The sequence below is a fragment of the Acinonyx jubatus genome, chromosome B1 (assembly GCF_027475565.1).
Source record: "Acinonyx jubatus isolate Ajub_Pintada_27869175 chromosome B1, VMU_Ajub_asm_v1.0, whole genome shotgun sequence".
Lineage (NCBI taxonomy): Eukaryota > Metazoa > Chordata > Mammalia > Carnivora > Felidae > Acinonyx > Acinonyx jubatus.
In genome coordinates, this window is record NC_069382.1 from 42,675,290 (window position 1) to 42,698,875 (window position 23,586).

Below are 23,586 nucleotides of genomic sequence, written 5' to 3' on the forward strand. Positions count from 1 at the left end.
ACTTGCCCAGGTGGCATTTTTAGAAGGCAAATTTGATTGGGCCACTCTCTGGGTTCAACCTCAATGGAACCCAACCCTCAGGATAAAATACAAGCTCTCTAATAGGGGCTATAAGGCATGGGCCCTCCACACAGGCTTCCCAGCCCTCCCTGTGCCCTGTGCTCCTTTTATCTCCAGGCTTTTTCACACATGCTGTTCTCTCTGCCTAGGCCACTCTTCTCCCAACTGACTCAGTTTAGCTGTGCCTTCCTGCAAGAAACCTCCCCCAACTCCAAGATGGGGGAGATGCCCCTTTTATGAGTTCCCATGGCAACCACAACTCACTGTCATGGTAGCACTTACCACACCAGGTTTTTTGTTCGTTTGCTTCCTTTTTTTTAATTCCCCTGGCCCCTTCAGTGAGGTCGTTCCAACCCTATAATGCATTTAGGCTCTTTTGTCACAGTCTATATGCCATGCTAGAATCACCCAACTGCCTAAGTGATTTTTTAAATTCACATATATTAAAGTTTACTCTTTACTTTTATTGCCTTCTATAAAGTTCTATTTCATATATCGACCATTACAGTATCATACAGAATAGTTTCACTGCCCCCCAAAACTCCCCTGTGTTCAACAACCCAACACTCCTTCCTCGACCCCATCACGCTGTTTTAATTGCCTGTTTACTTGACTCTCTCTCTCTCTCCAGTTCACGATCTGTTCTATTTAACACAATGTCATCCCCAGTATGAAGCAAAATGCACGGCACTCTAAGGATACTCTACAAATACCTGTTAAATTCAAGAACTGGAAACTTTTCGAACCTACAATTTAAACCCTGTCCCTGAATGACAATGGAACCAGCTCTAACAACTCCAGCAATGCTATGCACAGCTCCCTTATGCTAGCTCTTCCCCAGTGACACATGCTTGGGTGAATGAATGGAGCCCACAGGTAGTTAAGGCTGCCAGCATGTCTGCTGGGCTCGGGCAGAATGACCAGCTCAGAAGGGTCAGGACTATGGAGCTGCTGCCCAAGAAATGGGGGAGGGGTGGCCCTGTGGAACAACAGATGGTACTTAGTGGGGAGTGACACTTGGAACAAAGAAAGAGCACTGGGAACCCTGAAAAGCCTTGGCTAGGGAGCCCCACATCTAAACCAACACATTGCATGGCAGTCTGAATCCCAGAAACGCGGCATTATCACGATGCTGCATGGATCAAGGCATGCTCTGTAGATTACTAGGCCAGCTTGGGTAGGGACTTGGCATTGAAAGTCTAGGCCCTGCTCGGGTATCTGCCTTTCTCGCTCCTATGATTTAAGAAAGAGCTGGGAGAACTCCAAAGCTGTGGGTGGAGGGAGAAGCTTCTGAGAGCTGAACTGTCAGAGCCCAAACAATGGCTTTCTCTGTGCAGCTGGGCTTTGCACCTGGTGCCTGCACAGGGCCCTCTGTGCTTCGGTTCTTCCGCACACAGCAATGTCCACACAGGCGGGGCTTATAAATACCCTCCAAAGGAGAAGTGAAACCACTGGCTAGTTCTCCTTTTCTCTGCTTAGTTGGCGCCCAGCAGCTGAGAGCAGCTGGTACAAACTCACATTCCCCAGTTCAGAGGCTCAACCTGTTCTTATTATTTTATGGTTGGGAAGCTTCTGGCAAACATCCTGTTTAGAATAAAATGGGACTCAGACTGACTATCACGGGCTAAATTTACGACCTAGAAACTTCAAACAAAATAAAAGAGAAAGCAGAGGAAAGGGCAAGACCTATCGCACACCATTCACAGAAAGAGAACACAAAAGTCTTCTCAGAGTGAGCCTTTTACCTGTATGTAGAAGGTCCTGGAGCTTGTTATGATTTCAAACAGGTTGTCCCTCATTAAGAGATCACTAGACAAAGAGAAAGCAAGTTACCAGGCATGCCTGCACACACACTGAGGACATGATTTATCCCAAGTAAAGGCTCCTGCGCCCTCTCCCATAGAAAGGGGGCTCCCAGGCCATTCTTCCTCCGACCTCTGCCTCAAAAACCATGACAGGGTCTCCTCCAGCTTAACTTCCCACAGGTTCTCAGTAGGTCTTGCCATCCCCGTGGAAATCCCACACATACACATACCCCACCACCAGTTCTAACAAGATAATGCTCCTTTCCCTCTAAAACCTCCTGCCTAAGATCCATCACATCCCATACGACCTATAGTTGTGGGGGGAAGGAGCAGTTAGGGGCCAAGATGTATAAAGTTCTTTGTACAAAGCACTGCTTTAAGTGCTTTTTTCAGGGTCAAGCAGATGAACATTTTATTGGTTTTATAAATATGTAAATGTAACTAATCAATTATTCATTTTACATATTTATTAATACATAAGATATTATTTATATATAAAGACATAGGGAGAGAGAATGGACCTGTAACATTTTATTAGTTTCAGGTACACAAGATAGTGATGCAGTATTTGTATATATTGTGAACTGATCACCACAAGAAGTCTAGTTGACATCAGTCACCACACCACCACACATAGTTACAAGCTCTTTTTTTCTTGTGATGAGAATTTTAAGGTCTACTCCCTCAGCAACTTACAAATATCCAATATAGCATTATTAATTATGGTTACCATACTGTACATCACATTACTAGGACTTATTTATTTTATAAATGGAAGTTTGTGCCTTCTGATCCCCTTTACCCATTTTGCCCACCCCCCACCTCCCACCTCTGGCAACCACCAATCTGTTCTTTGAGTGTTTTTGAGTGTGTTATTTTATCCAATGTTTACAACAATCCAGTAAGGAACTTAAGACTTTCCCCACTTTGTGGATGAGGAAACCCAGCCTCAGAGAGGCTACGTGACTTGTCCATGGTGCCGAAGTTAGTAAACAGCAGAGCAAGGATTTGAACCCAGGTCTGACTTCAGAATCTATGCTTTTAAGTACTCCATTACCATTTGCCTCTCCTATGGGAACCAACTCTCACTTCCAAAGCCTTCCTCCCCACAAGCAGCAACCTCATCAGCTTCATTAAATTACTGCTCTGTGCCACCCTGTACTGGGTTGAGACGGGGAACCAATGAGATATGGAAGGAGAAACTAGACTCCTTTAAGATACTTCAAACTCGGTATGAGTTTGGGAAGAATCCTGACTTCTACAAGGAAAAAGGGGAGATGTAGGTGATGCCCAGTGACAAACCCTAAATCGGCCAAAATTATTTGCAGTGTTGAGCGCCTGTTTTGTGTATCCAGGTGCTGTGGGCAATACATAAGGAGTAAAAGATCTAATTTCTTCCCAATAAAAGAACCAAAAAAAAAAAAAAAAAAAGCAAAACTATACAATTAGATGTTAGACTGTGTGTTCTTACGCCAAGAGTGAGAATAATTCCAAAAAAGGACTGATTGCAGGCAGAGTTGGCTTCATGAATGAGGACTTGGAAGGACATGGCAGGCACTGAGCCAGTGACATGGGCACCCGGGCAAAGGAGGAGCAAGAGACTAAAGACCCACGTGGGAAGGGACAGCAAGACGGTGTCAGAAAGACCTGGGACCAAATCCTGACTCCACTTGGGGAAAAGATATTGTAGGAATATTTTAAATCTTTGTGGGCCTTTGTACCCCAACTGTAAAAAGGAGATGAGAAGACCCCCCTTACCAGGCTGGTGACCACAAAGATCAATGTATAAAGTACATAAGGCATCTGCTACCATGCATGTCATATAGTGGTCATTTGAAACATTTCACTGACCATTATTACTTTCTGAATGGAGATGGCTCTTCTTACTGACTAAACTGTTTTCATTTTTTAAATTACTCACACACATACAGTACACTCATGTCATCAACTACTGAAGAGACGAAAGCAAAGCAAGGAGGAAACCCCACCCTTGTCACATCTACTTCCCAAGCTACACGTTGCCTTTCAATTCAATTCAGTTCAATTCAATTTAATTCAAGTTAACAAATGTTTGTTGACTACGCAGATGCCCTAAAGCTTCTTAACTGGGTTTGGGGAGGCCGCACAGTCTCATAGGCCTGGAACCCGCAGAGCCTTGGGGACTTCTTTCCCTAATGATCTGAAGCTCCCTTAATTCCTTCACTAAGGATTCAGTCTGACAGTGGCAGTGAGAGACTCAGGTGAAGTACAGAGCACTCTTAGGACTCAATGCCATCTGGGCTCGCTAAGCTGCCCAACATGCCCAGGTGGCTGTCCACCTACCTGTTTGCACGGGCCCCCTGTGAAGTCAGGAATCATCTCTGAGGATGCAGTCATGCCCAGTCTTTCCTCCACCCACCATCAACCTCTGGAGCCACACTTCTGGAACATCCATCACCAGCCACTTTTATGGAATACAAACTGTCACTGGGAACTTCCCTAATCTCTACTCTGCAAATATCATTTGCAAGACTCAGTACAGCTCCAGTTCAGTCCCTGCTTCCTTGGGGTCATGTGGCCTTTTGTTGCCATGCAAGACCTTCCTATGCCTTCATGTGATAACAGTCTGCCTGCTGCTAAGAGCCTCCCTGATGATGTTGGTCTGTAATGCACAGTCCATGGGATGGAGAGACGCAAACAGTCTCCAAAGACTGGAGCTTAAGGGGCAAAAGGAGGACTTTTAGATGTCCAGATGCCCTTGGGTTTCTACAGTTTAGTTCTAAGGGCATCTGTATCTATATTGACTACAGGAGAGCGCCTTTGCCTATGGGCCCCAGATCCCAAAGTCCTCCTATGCACCTTGGCACTCTTCCTAGTGGGAAGAGGAACACATTAAAAATACTCGCTCTTCCTCTACAAGGGAGTCACACAGAGATGCTGTTAATCACCTTTGTGTGTTAAGGAGATATCCAGGACTTTGTCAAAAAAGGGGAAAAGGCGTAAGAATTTCAGGGAAGAAGCACTGGAATAAGCAGTGATCTGACCAGCAGTGCTGATAAGTGAGACCTCAGGACACTGTCCCTGCTCTGAGCCCTAAGCCTCCCATGCAATGAGCATCTAATTCTAACACTTGAGAGGCATCCCAACACCACTCTCTTCTTTTTCCCACATTCTTTCTTTTTCTACATCAAAAATTATTATTTAGACTCAGCCTGTCTCCTCAGGGGCCAGAGAAAGGCAGAGGGAAAAGATGAGATGAGCTTGCCCAGTTTGGTCTCTTAGCTGCATTAGTTTGGATGCAGTAAGTGAGATGTCAGGCCCTGTCATGCTCATGGGAGAAAATTCTTAAATAGAGCTTCTGAAGGGTAGTAAATGAAGATTTAGGCAGGCAAATGTGGATTCCTATCAGAAAAAAAAAAGTAAGCAGAGATAATTACCCAGATTTGACCAGACACTCATGGGTCTTAAGAACATCCTTGAGAAATATAGTGCGCAGTGGTTCTCGGTCCTGGTGGAAAAAATTAGGTAAATGAGACTATCCACATAATGCCACAACCCAGCCCAGCTGATGAATGTATCTCTCTGATCAGAGGTACACTGCAAACAAGGCAAAGTCTCAAAATAACTATCAAGAGAGGAAAAAGTTCTAAGAAGATATTCTGTGGCTCTGACCACAGAGCAGCTCACTGCGTTGAGGGAGGGAGAAAGTGAAGGCCATGTTACTATTGACGTAAAGATGTACACATGGGATGGATGCTCATAAGACAGAGGCACCCCACAGGCCTGTGTGTGTGCCCACATCTCTACTCATGCACACACATGTCAGTGTCACCTGTGTGCCTCTTGCTTCCATGGCCTGTCAGAAGGGCCCCAGAATGACTACAAACCTGTTCACACTTGAAGTAGCAGAGAGTAAAGTCATCAAGTGCAAAGAAGCGACGTTTCCAGCTCTTCCGCTGAAATAAAAAGCAAGAGCAGGACATTAAGAAGAGGTCCCAGCATTCCAGAGGGTGTTCCAGTTCTAAGCCTCTGGGTACCCAGCCCAATGGAAGCTGGACTCCCACATTCAGTGGGAGAGACGGGGTCAGCAGAGGGAGAGACTTCTTCCTATTAGAGGCAGAGCCTCAGGCATGCAGGGGTGAGTATTTAGTCCCAAACCTTTCACCGGTTTGGGAAGTGGGCAGCTCCTCCTTGCAGCCAGCTGTCCCCTGTGCACTGCCCACAACCACCGCTCCCAGGAGGCACCAGGACTCACTCTGGCCCCAGCGCTGACACTCACCACATTCCCTTGCTTCACGCAGTAGCCGCTCTTAATGAAGTGGGGCCCAGAGGGAACATGGCTGCCTGTCGTAGGGATGTAACTCTGAGACCTTCGAAGGATGGCGTGGGACCCAGGTTCACTCCCTTCCTGCCCATCCCCACCATTCTACAAGGAAACAGTGTCAGGATTAGCACCTCCCCTTGCTCCTCACACGGCAAACCCCATGCCTCACCCAGCTCTCTTGGGGAAGCCTCTCTTGCCTCTTTACCCATATAGCAATCAAAGAAGAAATAACAAGAAAGTAAACATTCATTTTGCTCCCATCAGGCACTGTACTGGGTCCTGTCAGAGAACAAGGCTTGCGAAGTTGGGCAGACCCAGGAAAAAGGTAAGGACAGAGAAGGCAAACCAGAAGAGGGGAGAAACACCCTATGGGAGGAGGGACAGCAGGCTTGTTTTGCCCCTGTGATTTACAAGTGCTAGTCTCCCATGTATGGTGCAGGACCATACCGGCCAAAATGCCTCAAGATATGGTGGCCCTGATTTCTGTACTGCTACTATTCACACCCACCCCTGTCCTGGGTTTTCTTGGCCACCCCATCTTCCCTGGTTCCCCCACCCACAACTACCTTTCCTCAGTGCAGCCCACCTCTATGTACATCACTGGCACACTATGGACACCCCCATACCCCTGCCCCCTCCCGCCCCCACCAAAAGCCCCAGGTCCCAGCACCTGGTTGATAGGCGTGTGTACCACCACCCCTCCAATGATCTCGGTCTTGTAGGCCACCTGCGGCTTCTTCTCTAGGGCTGGAGGAGCTGCTAGGCTTTTCAGAACCTCGGTAGTCAGGGGCAGGCTCCCAACTTTTGGCACCTGGCAAGAAAGACAGCTTAGGAAAAGTGGGGAGGCAAAAGAGGATTGGGGAAGAGGTAAGAAAAGCTAACGTACCAAATTGTAGTAAGGGCTCTTCCTCAGCCCTTCCATCGACACATTCCTGAATACGAGGAACTCTGCCAGCAGACCCCTATACGCACATGCACACGCACACAATTACCAAGCACCCACTGTGAGCCGGCCCTTCCCTGACTACAGACCAACCATAAGACAGCAAACAGACATACATGCCCCACCCTAATAGCACGGACATTCCAACAACAGAGACTGACCAAAAAATGCACAGCCAAACAATAAGAATAATTATAAATTGTGGGGAGTGCCATAAAAATAATAAACAGGAGCTGAGATACAGAGATGCAGGGGAACTATTTGAAACGGAATGGTGAGCGGAGGTATCCAGAGGAAGAGAGATGCTGGAACAGTAACCCAGAGATGAACAGGAACCAGGAATGTAAGGAGGAGAAAGCATGCTAGGCAGGGGAACAGGTAACATACATGTGGGATACGGAATAGAATTAGGGGACCATGAGCTTTGGAGCCCAAGGACCCGGGCTACCTACTCCTGACCTGTCACTGACTAACTGAGTGACCTTTGGCACTGAACCTCTCTCTAGGCCAAAACTGGCCCATGTAGAAAACAAAAAGGGTAATAATATTTATATCGTAGTCACTGTACTTATCAAATGACAGAGTATATATATATTTAAAATTCTCAAAAATAAAAAATATAAAAGTACAGTTGACCTTTGAACAACACAGGGGGTTAAGAGCACTGACTCCCACACAGTAAAAACTCCATGTATAACTTATAACTCTGAAAACTCAACTACTAGCCTACTGTTGACCGGAAGCCTTACTGATAACAGACATCATCAGTTAACACAGACTTTGTATGTTCTATGTATTATATACTGTATTCTTACAATAAAGCTAGACAAAATAAAATATTATTAAGAAAATCATAAGGAAAATACATTCACAGTTGTACTGCAAAAAAAACCCTGCATATAAGTAGTTCAAACCTATGTTGTTCAGGGGTCAAGAATATTACAAAATATTTTAATTAACATTTCACAAAAGGTACTCACATTTACAAACACAGCCCTTTTTGAACAGTTATCTTTTTTTCTCTCTTGGAAGAATTAGGGCACGGCGGACAATCACATAATCACAGAATTTTTATGGCTCTTTTGACACCACAGGCCACAGGCTGCAAACTGGTGGCCTGAAGGCAGATTCTGGCCAAACTATGTGTTGTTGGTCCTATGTAGTGTGTTTTTCAATCCACATTTCCAATGTGGAATATTTTAGCTACAAATCCAGACTTCCAGCTAAGCAGCATTTCTCTCTTAAGATGGAGAACACTCTTCAGTTTGCCACTGTCCCTATCATGCTCCCCAACACTGAGGCTACAAGCCAGGTGCTGTTTATCCTCATTTATGTTGTTGTTTTTCTTCCTCCTTGCTCATTGCACTCATTTATACTGGAAATTCCAATAACATCTTTCATTTTGTAAGAAAATAAGAGAGGCCCAGGCCAGTCAAGTCAATCGCCCAAAGCCGTGGTCAATAACTGAACAGAGACTAGATCCTAACTCCCTACCAGGGCGCAATTTCCACAGCATCACAAAGCCCGTCCTTCACAAGTCTCAGACCTTATGCAGATCTAGACACGAGTAAAGCTAACATCTTCCATTTCTATGGCCTTGGGAATCAGAAGGACCTAAGAATCCAGACTTTTTCAAGAGCTCATAGCTCAGGGCCCTTTGAGAACTCTGCCAAGGATGAGACCAAAGACTACTCCATTCCATGTCTATTCAAAGGGTTAAGACCACTGTGATTACGCTGGAGCTCCAGAAAGAAGATGAGACCCCTGGCCTGGGCATTCCATTTACATAGACAAAGGTGACCTCCACCCATCAGCTCTCCAGATGGAGCCAGAAATCTACCTTCTCTCCCTTCCAGCTGTCTGAACTGCAGTTCCCACCTCAGTGGGCCCCATTCAGGGCCACACAATGTGTCAAACTCTGCTGCGTGGTCTCTACCTCAAGCAATCTGCTGCATGGTCTCTACCTCAAGCAATGCCGATGAAGTAGGCATTATTTTCTCCATTTTATAGAAGAGATCAATGAAAGCTCATTCAAAGGAAGTAAATTTCCCCTAGGACTGCCTGACTCTCCATTGCTAAATGCCCCACTACCTACCTATGCCACCTTTTCTTCCCTGAGCTTTGCTATAATGTGATGGGACCCCTTTAGGGATGTTGATTATGGCTGGGATGTTTAGTGATATCATCATCATGGAACAACAGAAGCTCCCCTCAAGTGACCTAAATGAATTCTAGCAAAGAAGGAGGGATGTAGCCTTTTAGACTTCCCAGTGGCCAGCAAAGGACTCATAGAAGCTTAGCTGTTGTACTGCCTCTCAGAATCTTGTCATCATGGGCTGCATCTGACCATCTACACAGAGCCTTTCCAAAGCCTCCAGCTTGTGGAGGACAAACCCACAATAACTGCCCAGAGCTTGAAAACAAGGTTATTCTTTTGGTTGGTCCATATCCCCAGAGGCCTAATTAAAGGTGTGCCCTCCTCAGTCTCCCTGTGGAGTATTCTCTGACGGGGGATATCCTTATGAATCTCATTTGCAATGTGAAATGAAAATTACAGGGACATGGGGCACCTGGCTCAGTTGCTGGAGCATATGACTCTTGATCCCGGGGTTACAAATTCAAGCCCCATGGTGGGTGTAGAGGTTAATTAACAACAAGAAAAGAAAGAAGGAAGGAAGGAAGGAAGGAGAGAAAGAAAGAGAGAAAGAAAGAAAGAAAGAAAGAAAGAAAAAGAAAATTACAGGGGCTCATCTTACTTCCACCAGGCACGTCTAGACTGCAATGAGGAACAATCCAATGGGGGCAGGAGGCTGTGCTTTACTTTTACTGCTCAATTTTCAACAGTTTTGGGAAATGTAGTAAGTTGAATAATGTCCCCTTAAAACCATCCACCCACAAACTCAGAATATGACCTTATTTAGAAATAGGGTCTTTGCAAATATAGTTAAATTAAGATCAGGTCATAACCAGTTAGGGTGGGCCCAAAGTCCAATGACTGATGCCCCTTTTAGAAGAAGAGAGGACACACAGACACACAGGCCACAGTGATGGAGGCAGAGATGGGAGTAATGCAGCTATAAGCCAGAGCATACCATTTTCTTCAGTGATAAGGACCCAGTGGCCTCAGCACAAAATGAACAGTGATCTGTGGGCAGATAAACTCGATCTATCCTGGTTCCATAAACTTGGGCAAGTCACTTTAATCTCTATATATTTGTATCACCCCATTTATAATTGGGAATAATAACACTTAAGGTTTTTATATGAGGCTAAAATGAAGCCATGTATGTAAAAATGGTGTGTAATCTAACAAAGTTTACAACTGTTGCTCTTTTTAAATATTTTTAAAATTTTTAAAAATGTTTATTCATTTATTTTTTGAGAGAGAGAGCAGGAAAGAGTGTGTGTGTGTGAAAGGGGGAGGGACAGAGAGAGACACACAGATCTGAAGAGGATCCAGGTTCTGAGTTGTCAGCACAGAGCCCAATGTGGGGCTCAAACCCACAAACCATGAGATCATGAGATCATGACCTGAGCTGAAGTCAGACGTTTAACCAACTGAGCCACCCAAGTGCCCCTTTAAATATTTCTATTAACTCTTTTAGGTCTTGGAAGTCATAGGGTTCTGGGTGTTTAATCTCAGCTCTACCATTTACCCACCTCTAGATTTTGGGCAAGACTCTGATTTCCATCTTTCTCATCTAAAAAAGGGTAATAAAACCATTTATAAGAGTGATGTGAGGGGGTGAATAATATGGCACGTGTGAGAGCTTGGCTCGATACATTATCTGTTCCCTCATTCATCTCTGTATCTGCCAAAGTGCCTGATGCTGCACTTTGTATATAAGGTGCCCTAAAATAAGTAGGCATGCCATCAATGTGATGCCCAGCCCACATCTTCCTTCATCCCAGCCTCCCTTCGGAAGGACACAAGATACAGGACGATATGGAAGTAGAAAAAGAAGTAAACCCTTCCAGGGCACGAACTGAATAGGAAATAGAGTATCCATCCTCTTCCTTCTATCCCACAGGACCTTTGGCAGGAGGAGTGAAAAGACATATGAATGGAGTAAAGGAAAGTAAGGGGGATCCTGGAGACTATGGAGACCTAGCAGAAGGCTCTGACATTCCAGCAAGCCTCTGGACTCCCAGCCTCTGGGCACCGCCATGCTCCTTCCCACTTCTGTGGCTTATGACTTCTGTTCCACAAGACCAGAAAAAAGGTGGGGGGACCTCACTCCTGACAGCAACTCTATGCTCAAGGCACAAAAGAAAGGCCCCACCTCCTATCAGGCTTTGTAGCCCAGTTTATGAGGCAGGAACAGAGAAGGAAAGCCATGAGGGAATGCTGAAAGAGAATAAAGTATTAGACACTGAAAGAAGCTCCAAAAGTGTGTCAAACACAGAACAGAAGGGTGAAGACCACATCATGAACGAAGGAAACCTGTACTAAGATCCGCACTCTAGAGTCATGTGCACAAGCATGTTGGTTAGCACACAAATGTGAGATAGCTGCACTCTCCCTCCCTCCCTTCCATTCTCTTTTCACAGGTGAACCAAAGTTTATAAAAATAACAAGCTACTAAGCCAGACCACCTCAATGACTGAATTGTACTCTGCTTGAGACTGCCATCGCAAGTGCTGGATAGGTGTACAGATTTCTCCTATTAATTTACTCACAGAAACCCTGAGGTATTTGGGAGAATAATCTGCCCCAGTACATAATGGTTACTATTAAAAGTGACTAGAATGTAAACTAGTCTGACCATATGATAAGAAAATGAACCATCCAGGGGCACCTGGGTGGCTCAGTTGGTTGAGCATCTGACTCTTGATTTCGGCTGAGGTCATGGCCCTAGAGCCATGGGATTGAGCCCCTCATCAGGCTACGCAATGAGGATGGAGGCTGCTTAAGATTCTCTCTCTCCCTCAACCCCTATCCCCATCTGTGTGCTCTCAAAAAATTTAAAAAAAAGAAAAAAAAAGAAATCAATCTTCCAATTACAAAGTGGACAGAAGACATGAACAGACATTTCTCCAAAGACATCCAGATGGCCAACAGACACATAAAAAGGATGTTCATCATCACTTATCATCAGGGAAATGCAAATCAAAACTGCAATGAGATATCACCTCACACTGTCAGAATGGCGAAAATCAACAACGCAAGAAACAAGAGGTGTTGGTGAGGATGTGGAGAAAAAGTAGCACTTGTACACTGTTGGTGGGAATGCAAACTGGTGCAGCCACTGTGGAAAACAATATGGAGGTTCCTCAGGAAGTTAAAAATAGAACTACCTTCTGATCCAGCAATTGCACTGCTGGGTATTTACCCAAAGAATACAAGAACACTAAGTCACAGGGATACATGCGCCCCTATGTTTATAACAGCATTATCCACAATGCCAAGACATGGAAACAGCCCAAGGATCCATCAACTGATGAATGGATAAAGTAGTATATATACATACACACACACACACACACACACACACACACACACACACACACACGAATATTACTTGGCCATAAAAAAGAATGAAGTCTTGCCATTTGCAAGGACATGGATAGAGCTAGAGAATATAAGGCTAAGCAAGATAAGTCAGAGAAAGACAAATGTCATATGATTTCACTCACATATGGAATTTAAGAAAACAAACAAGCAAAAGAAAAATAAAAGAGACAGAGAGAGACAAATCAAGAAACAGACTCTAAACTATAGAGAACAAACTGATGGTTACCAGAGGGGAGGAGGATGGGGGGCTGGGTGAAATAGGTGATGGGAATTAAGGAGTGCACTTGTGATGAGCACCGGGTGACGTATGAAAGTGCTGAATCACTATATTGTACAACTGAAACTAACATAACACTGTATGTTAACTAACTGGAATTAAAATAATAACTTAAAACAAAAATAACTAAAACAAGAATATCAATCTTCTCAGCATACAAACCACAGTTTACATGCCACAAGCCTGCCTATTATTGATGAAATGTCTAGTGATTTTTTGGCCCCCAAAACATTAAGTTTTCCCTCTCCTCCTTCCTACCCTTCTTTCTTTTTCTGTATTTCTAAGGAAGAAGAAAGGAGTTCACCAGTCAAAGAGAATGAGACTACTCACAGAGCAGTCAGTGAACTAGCTCAGTGATGCTTTTCAAATGGAAGGCTTCTTCAGGACAGGTCGGTGGATGGCCCGGACTGACCCCCAGGTCACCTCTTAAAGGAAGAAGAGTATCTCCCCCCTCCGTGCCAGTAAAAAGTTCTGACTTCCCTCTTCATATGCTTTCCTTTTACTCTGCTTCTCATAGTCAGCAATCCATCTTCCAATCCCACCACACTCTGAATCAGCACACCAGAATTACCCAAAACACGACAGAGCAGGAGCCCTCCCAGGAAGCGCAAAGGGGACGCTCCATAAACTTCCCCTTGAACTTGATTCAAACTCAAACTCTCAGTTCAACTTGTGGTTAGTCAGCCAAGGTGTAAGAAGAGGTAGGGGGAACTGGGTCTGAACCAGCTCCTGGGAAGGCCCCTGCCATCATCTGAGCTTTTCCCCACCCAAAATGGGCCACGTGCTGAGAAGGGGCACGGACTCCCTCCAGAAAGGAGAAGGAATCATACATACGGTGATTTTGCTGGCTTGGTTCAAGGCTTCAACCCAGTCCTTCAGATCTTTCTGGTCATTAGCTTGAAGGAAATACCTCTGAGAGAGGGCATTGATGACTGCAATAGTCATGGGGAAGAAAAGAGGAAAGACCCAGGTGAGAACACATGCAAGACAAAAAGACTGCACAAAACTAAGGTGCCGAAGTAGCAAGGTGGAGGATTCTACGAAGCAGATGAAGACATCTGTCATGACGCAAAGTCAGCTGCATGAATATCAGGGAAGCAGCAGGCTGTAAGTGCTCTCTCTTTAAAAGTGTGAATTAGTCCATCACCTGTCATTAATGTTCTAATAACCCCCTTAATAATATACTGTTGTACAGCGATCAGGCTTCTAGTCCACCACCACCAAGATACACGCTTGAACTGCTTTTTAGAGGTGCTCACAGATTTACAGTCATGATGATACATATATAATTTTGGACCCAGTGCTCCTTGTTTTTACTGGCACAACTGGCCTGGGTTAGGAGCCTTGTCTGTGGTCGGAAAATGGAACAAAGCTTGCCTGAGATCAAATCTGTGACCCTGACCTTATTTTCCACCTGTTCTTTCCTCTGAGCACTCCATGAGGTCAATAATTTACTTTTGGGTTCATTATTTATCTCTTTTAGATCTGCTGACCACAAAATCTGAGACAGTAATTTCTGAGCTTAGCAACGATATTTGAAAGAAATGGGACAATGAGAGCACCAAAGAAGCCTGAACCAGCCTGCAGTTGGGAGAGATGACAGCTCAAGTCACTATTTTATTCTTCTAGCATAAATAAGCCAGAACTATAAGAAGTAAGCATCATGCGGTACACATTGAATCCATTAGTTCATTCAGTCCCTCAACAAATATTATTGAACAGCCATTATATGCCAGGAACCACTGTATGTGGTGAGGAGACAGCAGTGACAGAGCAAAGGGATATCCCTGCTTCATGGAGCTTGCAAAACCACCCTAGAGAAAAACAGAAGCTACTTGTTAGTATCTGCTTGTAGAACTTTGTACAGTACTGAGAACACAGTAGGAGCCAAATAAATACTGATGATTTAATTAATGACTAGAGGCAGCCACCGAGCAATGCCCTCTCTGCTTCCTGTGTCACTCCCAACTCTTCACTCATCTGGCAACACTGAGACACTTGACAGGATACTCTTTTCCATTGTTCCTCCAGCTCCCCCCCCAAGTCTCCACCTTTCCTGAGCACACCACTACAGAGTTGGAGATGAGGGTTCCCAGAAACTACCGGTAGATACCTGTACCCTGCCCTGTGGAGTCAGGAAAACGGAAACGTCGCTGCTCCCTGCACCTCTGTCTTATGCTATTAACGGTGTTCACAGGGAGACCAAAGAAAGCAGTATCATTGACACCTAGCAACATGGCTGTGACCGAAGTCACTCATACACACAGGACATAAGTCACATGTGATCACAGGACCGTCTCCACACAAAAAGGAAGTTGCTGTAGGAGTGTTCGGAGAACCCATCCTCCAGTTCAGTACTTACCGAAGCAAAATGGAGTTTTTGGTTTCTGCTTTGGTGTAGCTACGCTCACCTAAATCAAATAAAAAACAAAAGAAACAAGAATATATTTCTAACATTGTTGTAAAAGAAAACAGTGTTTTCTTTTCAAATTTTTTTATTGTGAAACTTCTCACACAAAAAAGAAGAGCATATAAAACATACATAAACATTCTGAAGAATAATAATTAAATGGAAACCCTATACTCAACGATCCAGATTAAGAAACAGGCCACTATCAATCCTCTTTCTTGGAAGCCTTTTGTATGCCTCTCCCTGATAGAATCCCACCCCCACCCCTCAGAAATAAGCACTATCTTGATGTCTACATTAATCTTTATCTTTGTAAAAATGCTTTTAGAAACCACTGAGTCCTGACAAAATTCTCTTTGGACCACACAACCTGTACTTGCCCCATTCACACTACAAGATTCCATTCCTCTCGCAACCACCGACCCCCTCCCTAAACAGTTCTCCAAATTAAAGATGGTATTGCTACACACACATAGATTCCAATTAAAGCACACAGAAAGGTCAGGCAGCGTGCATTTGGACATGCTGATCAGTGTCCTTTATATCTACCCTAACTGTTGAACCACAAAAAATAAGAGGGGCCCATGGAATCAGAACATACTTACGTATTTAAAAGAAGACAACAGAAGAAAGTAGAAAAATGTTTATAGCTCCTGTGCTTTCATATTGTTTTATCAATCCTACCCCTTTCATGTACACTCCTGACTACATGCAGAGGTAAACCCATGTCACTCTGGTTCAAACCCACTGAACCAATAAAGGAAAACAAATCATATTCCATCATATGCCCACAAACATTAGGTGACTACTCTTGGTGTAGGTTGAATAGGAACTGTACCTGGGATTTCTAAGGAGGCACCTTCCCCCCACCCTCAAACCCTAGGTTAGGAACTATTTCCACATTGTCATCATGCCCCTGTGGACACATTCTCTCAGTCCCCTTTCAAAGCAAGGGCCTCCTCCTACTTGTATGAGACCTGAAAAAAAATACCTTGCCCTCCAACAAACAAAATGAATATAGCATACTCAACATTAATACATCAATCATTAAATGTCTATGTAACATTATATAAACCTCCTCGACATTATATAAACCTCTTTGACAAGTGTTTGCAAGATGTCACATTAAGTCAACTTCGTTCATGTTTCATTTAAACAGTCAAAGAAATTTCATTACATTCGAAAATAATCAGTAGCTTTGATTTTCTTAGTTTGCAAGAACCCTCCTGGATGGGCAAGATGACTGCTAAAAAATTACAGCCAATCACAAATTAGAGTTACTCAGCCGAATCATTCCAAATACCAGGTGACTGAAATCCTTTCGAATATTTTACAGCCAATTATATTTAATGAGGGAGATGGTTATATTCTGATACGTTCACCATCATGTGAGGTGGAGGCCTTAGGCCTAATGAAAGTCTTTAAACAGTCCTGAAACACAAAGATTTAGGGAAAGATGAACACACATATCCTAAGTTCAGTCACAGACCACCCAAATTCAGGCATGTCTTCGCCATTTCCAGAAACCACTCAGCAGAGCTCCACGACATCATAGTTCTTTGCCCCTGTGCTGCCTGGTGTTCCTGGGTTTGAGATCCTGAATTCCATCTGAACCACAGTATGTGCCTTTATCCTGCTTGTGTCTGATGTTCTGATCTGTCAGTGTCTCATTTTTTTGCTCTATCCCTCGGCATCCATGTTCCCCCTGCAGGTCCTTATGCCCAAGGTCCATGCCCAAGGTGCATGCCCTACCCTCCACTCCTGTGTAGCTCTGACCATCACAGAACTAACTGCCTGGCCCTCAGAACCCACCCATCTCACGGCTTCTTTGTACTTGAAGCTTTCGGATGGCTTTGTAAAGCTGGGCACTTTGAGACCTTCTGGGGCTTATTTGGAGATGCACCTCTTTCTCCCAGAAACTGACTTTTATCACTGACCAGAGAAAGCACCACTGGCAGAGACTTTTCACCAGGTTGGGTGACAGACAGTTGACTCCGACCACAACTTATCAGCAGCCTATACTGAGAGACTACTACCAATGCTTATTACAGCAACTGAAACCAAGAGATCATCTGGTTTTTCATTTGTTTTTATATGTTTATCCAGTTTTCAGTCAGGGGACGTGCGTGATTACATGCATGCATGTCTATAATTTGCCCCATGCCTAACCACAGAAGGAATATCTGGCAAGGCTGCTAGTTCTTTGCTGAATCAGTTCTAGTTCTGCCCTGATAGGCTATTTAGCGAGGGTCACACCCTCAAAATTTCTGATCAGCTTCCCAATTAGCAAAGCCAGACTGCAATTACAAGTCCCCTTCTTACAATCACAGAATGGCAGAAGAGGAAAAGAAATCATGTCTCTAGCTGTGCTGTGTCCTTCGGGGAGAAGGGCCAAGGTACAGGCTTCATTTACTATGGAAAGTTAGCTCTGGCCTCCCCGACTTCCTGGGAACTGTGGCAGCAGAATCCCTGCCCCCATGGGACTATAAGTATAAGCCCTCTGCTCTCCACCCCACCTCATGTTGGTGCTCAGACCAGCCTGTGCAGCCTCTTTCGGATGTAGTGAAGGAACAGAGGATCCTGAAAAAGTATGGTGGACAGCTTAACTATAGTGGGTGTGGCCAAGTGCTACCATCTGCCCGCCCTGAGGTGGCCACAGTTAAGTAGCTGCATGGCGGTGATTGACTGGTGGGTCCTGAATTATGCAAGCAATGAAAGGAGGTCAGGATGTGAGGTGGGGTATGGGCGCGGGTCACCCACAGAGTGACGCAGATAAGGCCACTCTACATCGCAACAGACTCTCAGGAACTCGCTCTTATCAGATCAAATACAGACCACAGGAGCAGCAAACTCATCGGTGGCAGGGCACTGTTTAGCCGGCCCCATCCTGTCTGCCCCTGGCCGGAAGTAGAGCTGGGGCCCCTCTGGCAGAAGCAGCAACAGCAGAACACGGTCTTGAAGCCCTGGGGTAGCTCTGCCCCGTGTCCAGGGTGACCCTGCCCCTTGAGGTGACATCAAGAGCAGAGGAAGAAGCAGTCAACTACACAGAATGGTTGGAGGGGTTCTAGGTAGGGGCCTCCGGACCAGCTTCAGGGGGTCAATGAGCCCTGAAATCACAGGCAAAACCGGGGTGTACACACAGACATACTTTACCTGGAAAAGGAGTCCACACTCTTCATGCAACTCTTAGAAGGATCCGTGACCACGACTCCCACCCCCCAACACAAGAAGAACCAGTGTTCTAGGAAGGTCTTCCTTATAGCTAGCTGAGGGCAAGGCCCTGACAAAGAGGGACACAAGCTGGGAGTGGGATGCTGGTGCTGGCTATATACAAGAGAAGAGCCATCCAGCAAAGTGGGAAGGTGATGGCACCAAGGCCACCTTCAGACATTTTCTAGTTTGCCCAAAACCTGGTTCTACTGCCATTGGTGCCCTGGACATCAGGTCAAGAACATTCATCTCTGTTGGCCTTTCTGAAGGAACTCCTCTTCCCAACACTAGCCCTCAAGAAAGAACTATGGAAGAGCACGCAGCATCCCCCCCCCACCCCCGCACAGAGACCACACACACACCACAAGCCAGGTCAACACTGTGGTTAAATGCTTTACTCTAGGGGTTGGGGGGCAGGGGTGCTACCTAGGGGTTAACAAGAAATAACCTGGAAGGCTAAATTTGATGCCAGCACCACAGCTCAATGTTTTTCTGGGAAAACCCCTGCTTTCTGGCACTGGGTCAGGCAGGAGTTAAAGGCTCCTCTCAGCTCCATGTAACCTGACCCTGTGGCAGCTGTGGGTTTCTGCATAACACCCACCCAGGCCTGCATCTCCCAAGAAGGGCTAAAAGGCATGCCCATCCTTTCTAAATGAGGCAGCCTCCAAAACTGAGAACTCTAAAAGCCCTCATCTGAGCTGCATTTATAAATCATGATTCAGCAGGAGACTGTATTCACTTTTCCCTAATCAAAAAAAAAAAAAAAAATCTCCAAAACCCTCTCAAACAGGAGAGGGTTTGGAATTTCACTAATAATGAGGTTCTCTGCTCCCCCTCTGATTCTGTTCCTCCAAGCCTCCTGGAGAAAGACCTAATGAGCTCACAACAAGACCCGACAGGCAAGGGGAAGGCCCAAACCTCTGGCCAGCCTAGCCTCGGAGGCGGCCACATCTCTCATCACAAGGCAAGCACAAATTGCCCACAGCTGTGCTAGCAAAGCTTTGCTTAAAGCCCTGCTCCCTTCCCGCCCCCCCCCCCCAGGTCATTATCTCCTCTCTCTAATCCGCTCAAACCCTGCCCTGCATCTTCTGCCTTTGTGCCCAGCTGTGTCTGCCAGACGCTGCCTGCAGCCCCTGCAGCCGCCTCCACCTCCAAGCTCCCCCTCCAAGCCAGCTGGGATGACAGGCTGAACACAAGGGCTCCCAAAGCTCATTATGAAAAGGAGCCAGTGGTCACTCAGATCTGGGTCCCCCTACCGTGTATCAACCCCTGAGGGTGGGAGAATGTGGACAAGGAAGCAGAGATTCCCCAAGAGGCCTGAAGTGAGGGGTGCATGGGGAAAGCAGGACTTCCGGAACCTTTGTGCTGGCTGGGCGCCACCTGGCTCTTCTCATTGGACAAAGAGTTCCTCTTTCTGGCGAGGCACTAAATCCCCCGGCCTTTTTTATCTCTGCTGCATCACAGGTCAGCACTGGTGCCTGCTCCAGGGAGGGGCCGCTAAAAGAAGCTAAATTCAGCAGCTATGTGTGGGCATCATCAACCAGCCCTCTGCCCGCCCCCTCTCTGCCCCGTCTCTGCTCTGAAGGGGGGCTGATCTCCTACCATCCGCACTAACCGGATGGGGGATGGCCCGTCAGCCCACCTGCCAGACCCTCCAGCAGTCATCTGACTGCTGAATGGTTCCCTGGAACAACTGAGTGTCTTCCCGGGGCTCTCTCAGCCTTCCCTCCAGGAATCCTGTCCAGGTGATTGATAATCCAGCGTAGCCCCAACTCTTTCTGAGCTGCTCCTTTAGAACAAGACCCCTGGGGAGAATCTTTTAGAGTCACTAGGAGGTTTCGTAGTTGTTTTTGTGCTCCTTTTTGCCCCAATTTCGAAAAAAGGTCATGCCCCACTCCTATCCCCACTACCAATACCTCGTTGGCAGGAGCTGGGAGCATCACTGATGTGTCCCAGAAGGAAGAGGCTTCAGGCTCAGCTCCAAGAACCTGCGAGCCACACTCCACCCAGCCCTGGTCAGCAGCAAAGTTCCAAAGGCAAACGTGAGGACAGGGGAGCACTTCACTGCCCACGGAATACCCCCAAATGTTAACGCCAGAAGAACTGGACATTTTTTGTTTAGATACTAAACCTATTTAGAGAACATGAATTCCCAGAGCTCCAGGAGAACATTACCTTCGAGATGTAGGTCAGCTGCAAAGATCCAACAGCTCCTGCCCCAATTGCCAGGTTCTGAAAGACAGATGTTTTTCATTTTGAGAAGGATGATGCTACGTGAGGCAGTGGAAACAGCGCTAAGAGACAGAAGACCAAGACTCTAGTCCTGGCTTTGCAACCCTGAGCAAGCCACTTACCCACATTCTTGAGCCCACTTTCCTCTCTAAAACAGTGATAATTCTTGCCATGTATATGTATACACTAATCTTATCCTTGGCCTTACTTACCACAGAGGGCTGTGTTCTAGGACAGTGGTGAAAAGTGTGAGCTCCACCATTTGACAGTGAATATGTTCCTGAACCACTAAGCCTCCACTTTCTTTTCTGTAAAAATAGAGATGATAATAGTACCTACCTCATAAGGCAGCCATATGGATGACCTAATACATTTAAGGGCCCTTGGAGTTGTCCCTGGTACATAAATGACTCTCAACAAGTGTTGGCCATTATATTTTTTCTTTCCTGACTGCTCTGATCTCCGTGGTGGCTTGGTCCTGTTACATGCCTAACTCTAAGTTCTTTTTGTAATAAACACGGTGCAGATTCACACAATACAGAAATTAGAAAATACAGCTGTTCGGTTTATTTTACAGGAGCATTACGAGTACCAACTGGAATGATGTCTGCAGACCATAAAACACTAAGTAAATGTTCTATTAAAACAGCAAGAAACTCACAAGCACCTTGTCGGGCAATATTCTATCTTGGCACAATCTCTTTGGCTTTCTAATTTCTCCACTGTTAGAAATGAAATAATGATGACACAGGGATGGTAGCATATCAAAGAAATGACCGAGATTAGAAATCACAGCTATGGAGTTTCTAATTTATAACGTGGAAAATTCACTCCCCCATGGACCTGAGACCCTGTCCACAGCTCCTGGTGACCTCTTAAACTGTTGCATAAGCCTCAAAGAATAACCCTGAAGTCCCCATTACCTGGGGTTATCTCAAAGCAATAAACAGAGATGAATCTTGGATAATGAGAATTTAGTGAATTTCCTAAAGGGTTAGCAGTGAAATGACCGGTCATTCCAGAAGACTGCCCTTAAGAAGTATCTTACATGGCAGGGAAGAGTCCTTCTAGGCCCAATTAACTAAATTAACACACATCACTTGAAGCAAATGCAAGATATGAAATTTTCTATTCAGGAAAAAAGGGATGGGGATAATACCACAGTGAAAGGATTCTCAGAGCCCTTAAATTTTAGAGTAAGAAATTCAGAAAGGATATCCCCCCTCTCCCTTTTACAAATGAGGCTATAAATCTAAAATGCTGCCTTGTGAGTCTCCAGATTAGCATTTCAAATATGGATGATCTGATTTACACATTTTTTTCAAATACACAGTGATAGCATTTTGTTTACTTTTAAGGAAACCTCTATTGGATAAAAAGAGATAGGTCCTGTGCCCCTACATCAGAGTCCAAAAAGGAGCCACAGGACTCCAAAAGGCCGGTGAGGGACTGACACTGCCCCAAGGAGACCGTGAGTCACTCTGGATGGACACATGGAGCCACGGGCCTCTGCTGGACACAGAGCACCTGGCCCACTCCCAGCCCCCATTTGGCATTGGAGGAAAGTGAGGGGATTTGTGAGTGAGGGGATTTGTTCCACTTCACATAAATGCTCAGATCTCCTGACTTCAACCCAATGCCCTAGAAGCAAGCAGCACGATAAAATTTTAAAAGCTTGAGTGGCTGGAATTCTGGCTGTGACATTATCGCCCTATGACTGCAGGCAAGTTTCTGTACCTATAAAATGGGGACGACAAACCCTGTTTCATAGGCTCATTGTGAGAACAGCATGAAAATGCAGAGGGAGAGCCCAGCACACGGCAGCTCCTCTCCCCGACCCACAAGGCTAATTACAAGATACACAAGCCAAGTCTCAGAGCTGTTCTTGCACAACTCCCTCTCCTCACCCCAAACCACAGCCCGAAGGCCTCCAGAGGTATCTGGAATTATGAGAGACGAAGTGAGATCTGGGGAACCATTCGGGCACTAACCCACATGTAATGACAGATACGAGCCGATCAGATTTCAACTACTTCATCCCCCCCACCCTCTCCATTGCTCCCCCCTCCGCCCCCTCCCCCCTCAGCTCTCCCGCTGCAGAAATACACAGCAGCAGTTCTCCAGGCCCAGCTACCTGAGGGCAGGGGTGTCTTCACCACCTTCACCCACAGCCTACCCCTCAGTCTGCTCCTAGGCTCACATGCACCTCCACCATGAGAAGCCAGGAAAATATGATGAGCGTCTGCAAATGCAGTTTCCCCCCATCTTCCTCCCTACCCAGGGGAAAATGAATGACAGGAGTAAACAGCCCCAAGATCACTGAGCCTTGATCCGGAGGGATGGCTCTGTGTCCACTCCAATTACTGGACCTAGGAGATTAATGGTGACAGCTCACTGCCAGGGTGGCAGCCCCAGGCAGACACTTCCTGGTCAAGGAAGAATGTGCCAACATGCCTGAGCTGAGGACCTCAGGCAGCCAGCTGTCAGGCCAGGGATGCCAGGAAACAGCACCTGGGGAGGGGCAGGGCGTCAGAGCCTATGCAAGCTGCCTCTCCAGGCCACAAACTGTCTCTTCCAGGGAAAGGACAAGAGGACCCTGACTGCAGTCTGTCCCTCTCTTAATTCACGTACACCAATCCTTCTCCAACTTTGGTGCACATCAGAATCTCCTAGGGAGCTCGCCTGAAAAGGCCTGGGCTCAGGCCTCACCCAAAAAACACTGAATCAGAGTCAAGTGGAATGTGGTCAGAACATGCACATTTTTTAAATGTTCCCAAGTGATCCCTCCACAGGCCCACATTTGAGAACAACTGGTCTACATGACAAAATCT

General features: G+C 45.9%; 1 protein-coding gene across 5 annotated transcripts in view; it reads right to left on the minus strand.

The window, feature by feature from the left end:
• Positions 1 to 23,586, minus strand: part of PLEKHA2 (pleckstrin homology domain containing A2) — a 72,577-nt gene that overhangs the window by 10,596 nt on the left and 38,395 nt on the right. For 3 of the 5 annotated variants that reach the window (XM_027070934.2, XM_027070921.2, XM_027070925.2), the window contains 9 exons: positions 20,968 to 21,063; positions 20,699 to 20,755; positions 15,266 to 15,314; positions 13,738 to 13,835; positions 6,839 to 6,979; positions 6,124 to 6,270; positions 5,732 to 5,800; positions 5,282 to 5,352; positions 1,806 to 1,869 (listed from right to left, as the gene is read on the minus strand). In XM_027070934.2, coding sequence (XP_026926735.1) covers positions 1,806 to 1,869; positions 5,282 to 5,352; positions 5,732 to 5,800; positions 6,124 to 6,270; positions 6,839 to 6,979; positions 13,738 to 13,835; positions 15,266 to 15,314; positions 20,699 to 20,755; positions 20,968 to 21,063 — 792 coding nt within the window. The remainder of the gene's footprint in view (positions 1 to 1,805; positions 1,870 to 5,281; positions 5,353 to 5,731; positions 5,801 to 6,123; positions 6,271 to 6,838; positions 6,980 to 13,737; positions 13,836 to 15,265; positions 15,315 to 20,698; positions 20,756 to 20,967; positions 21,064 to 23,586) is intronic. The other 2 variants (XM_027070941.2, XM_053216570.1) reach the window with 1 other exon arrangement.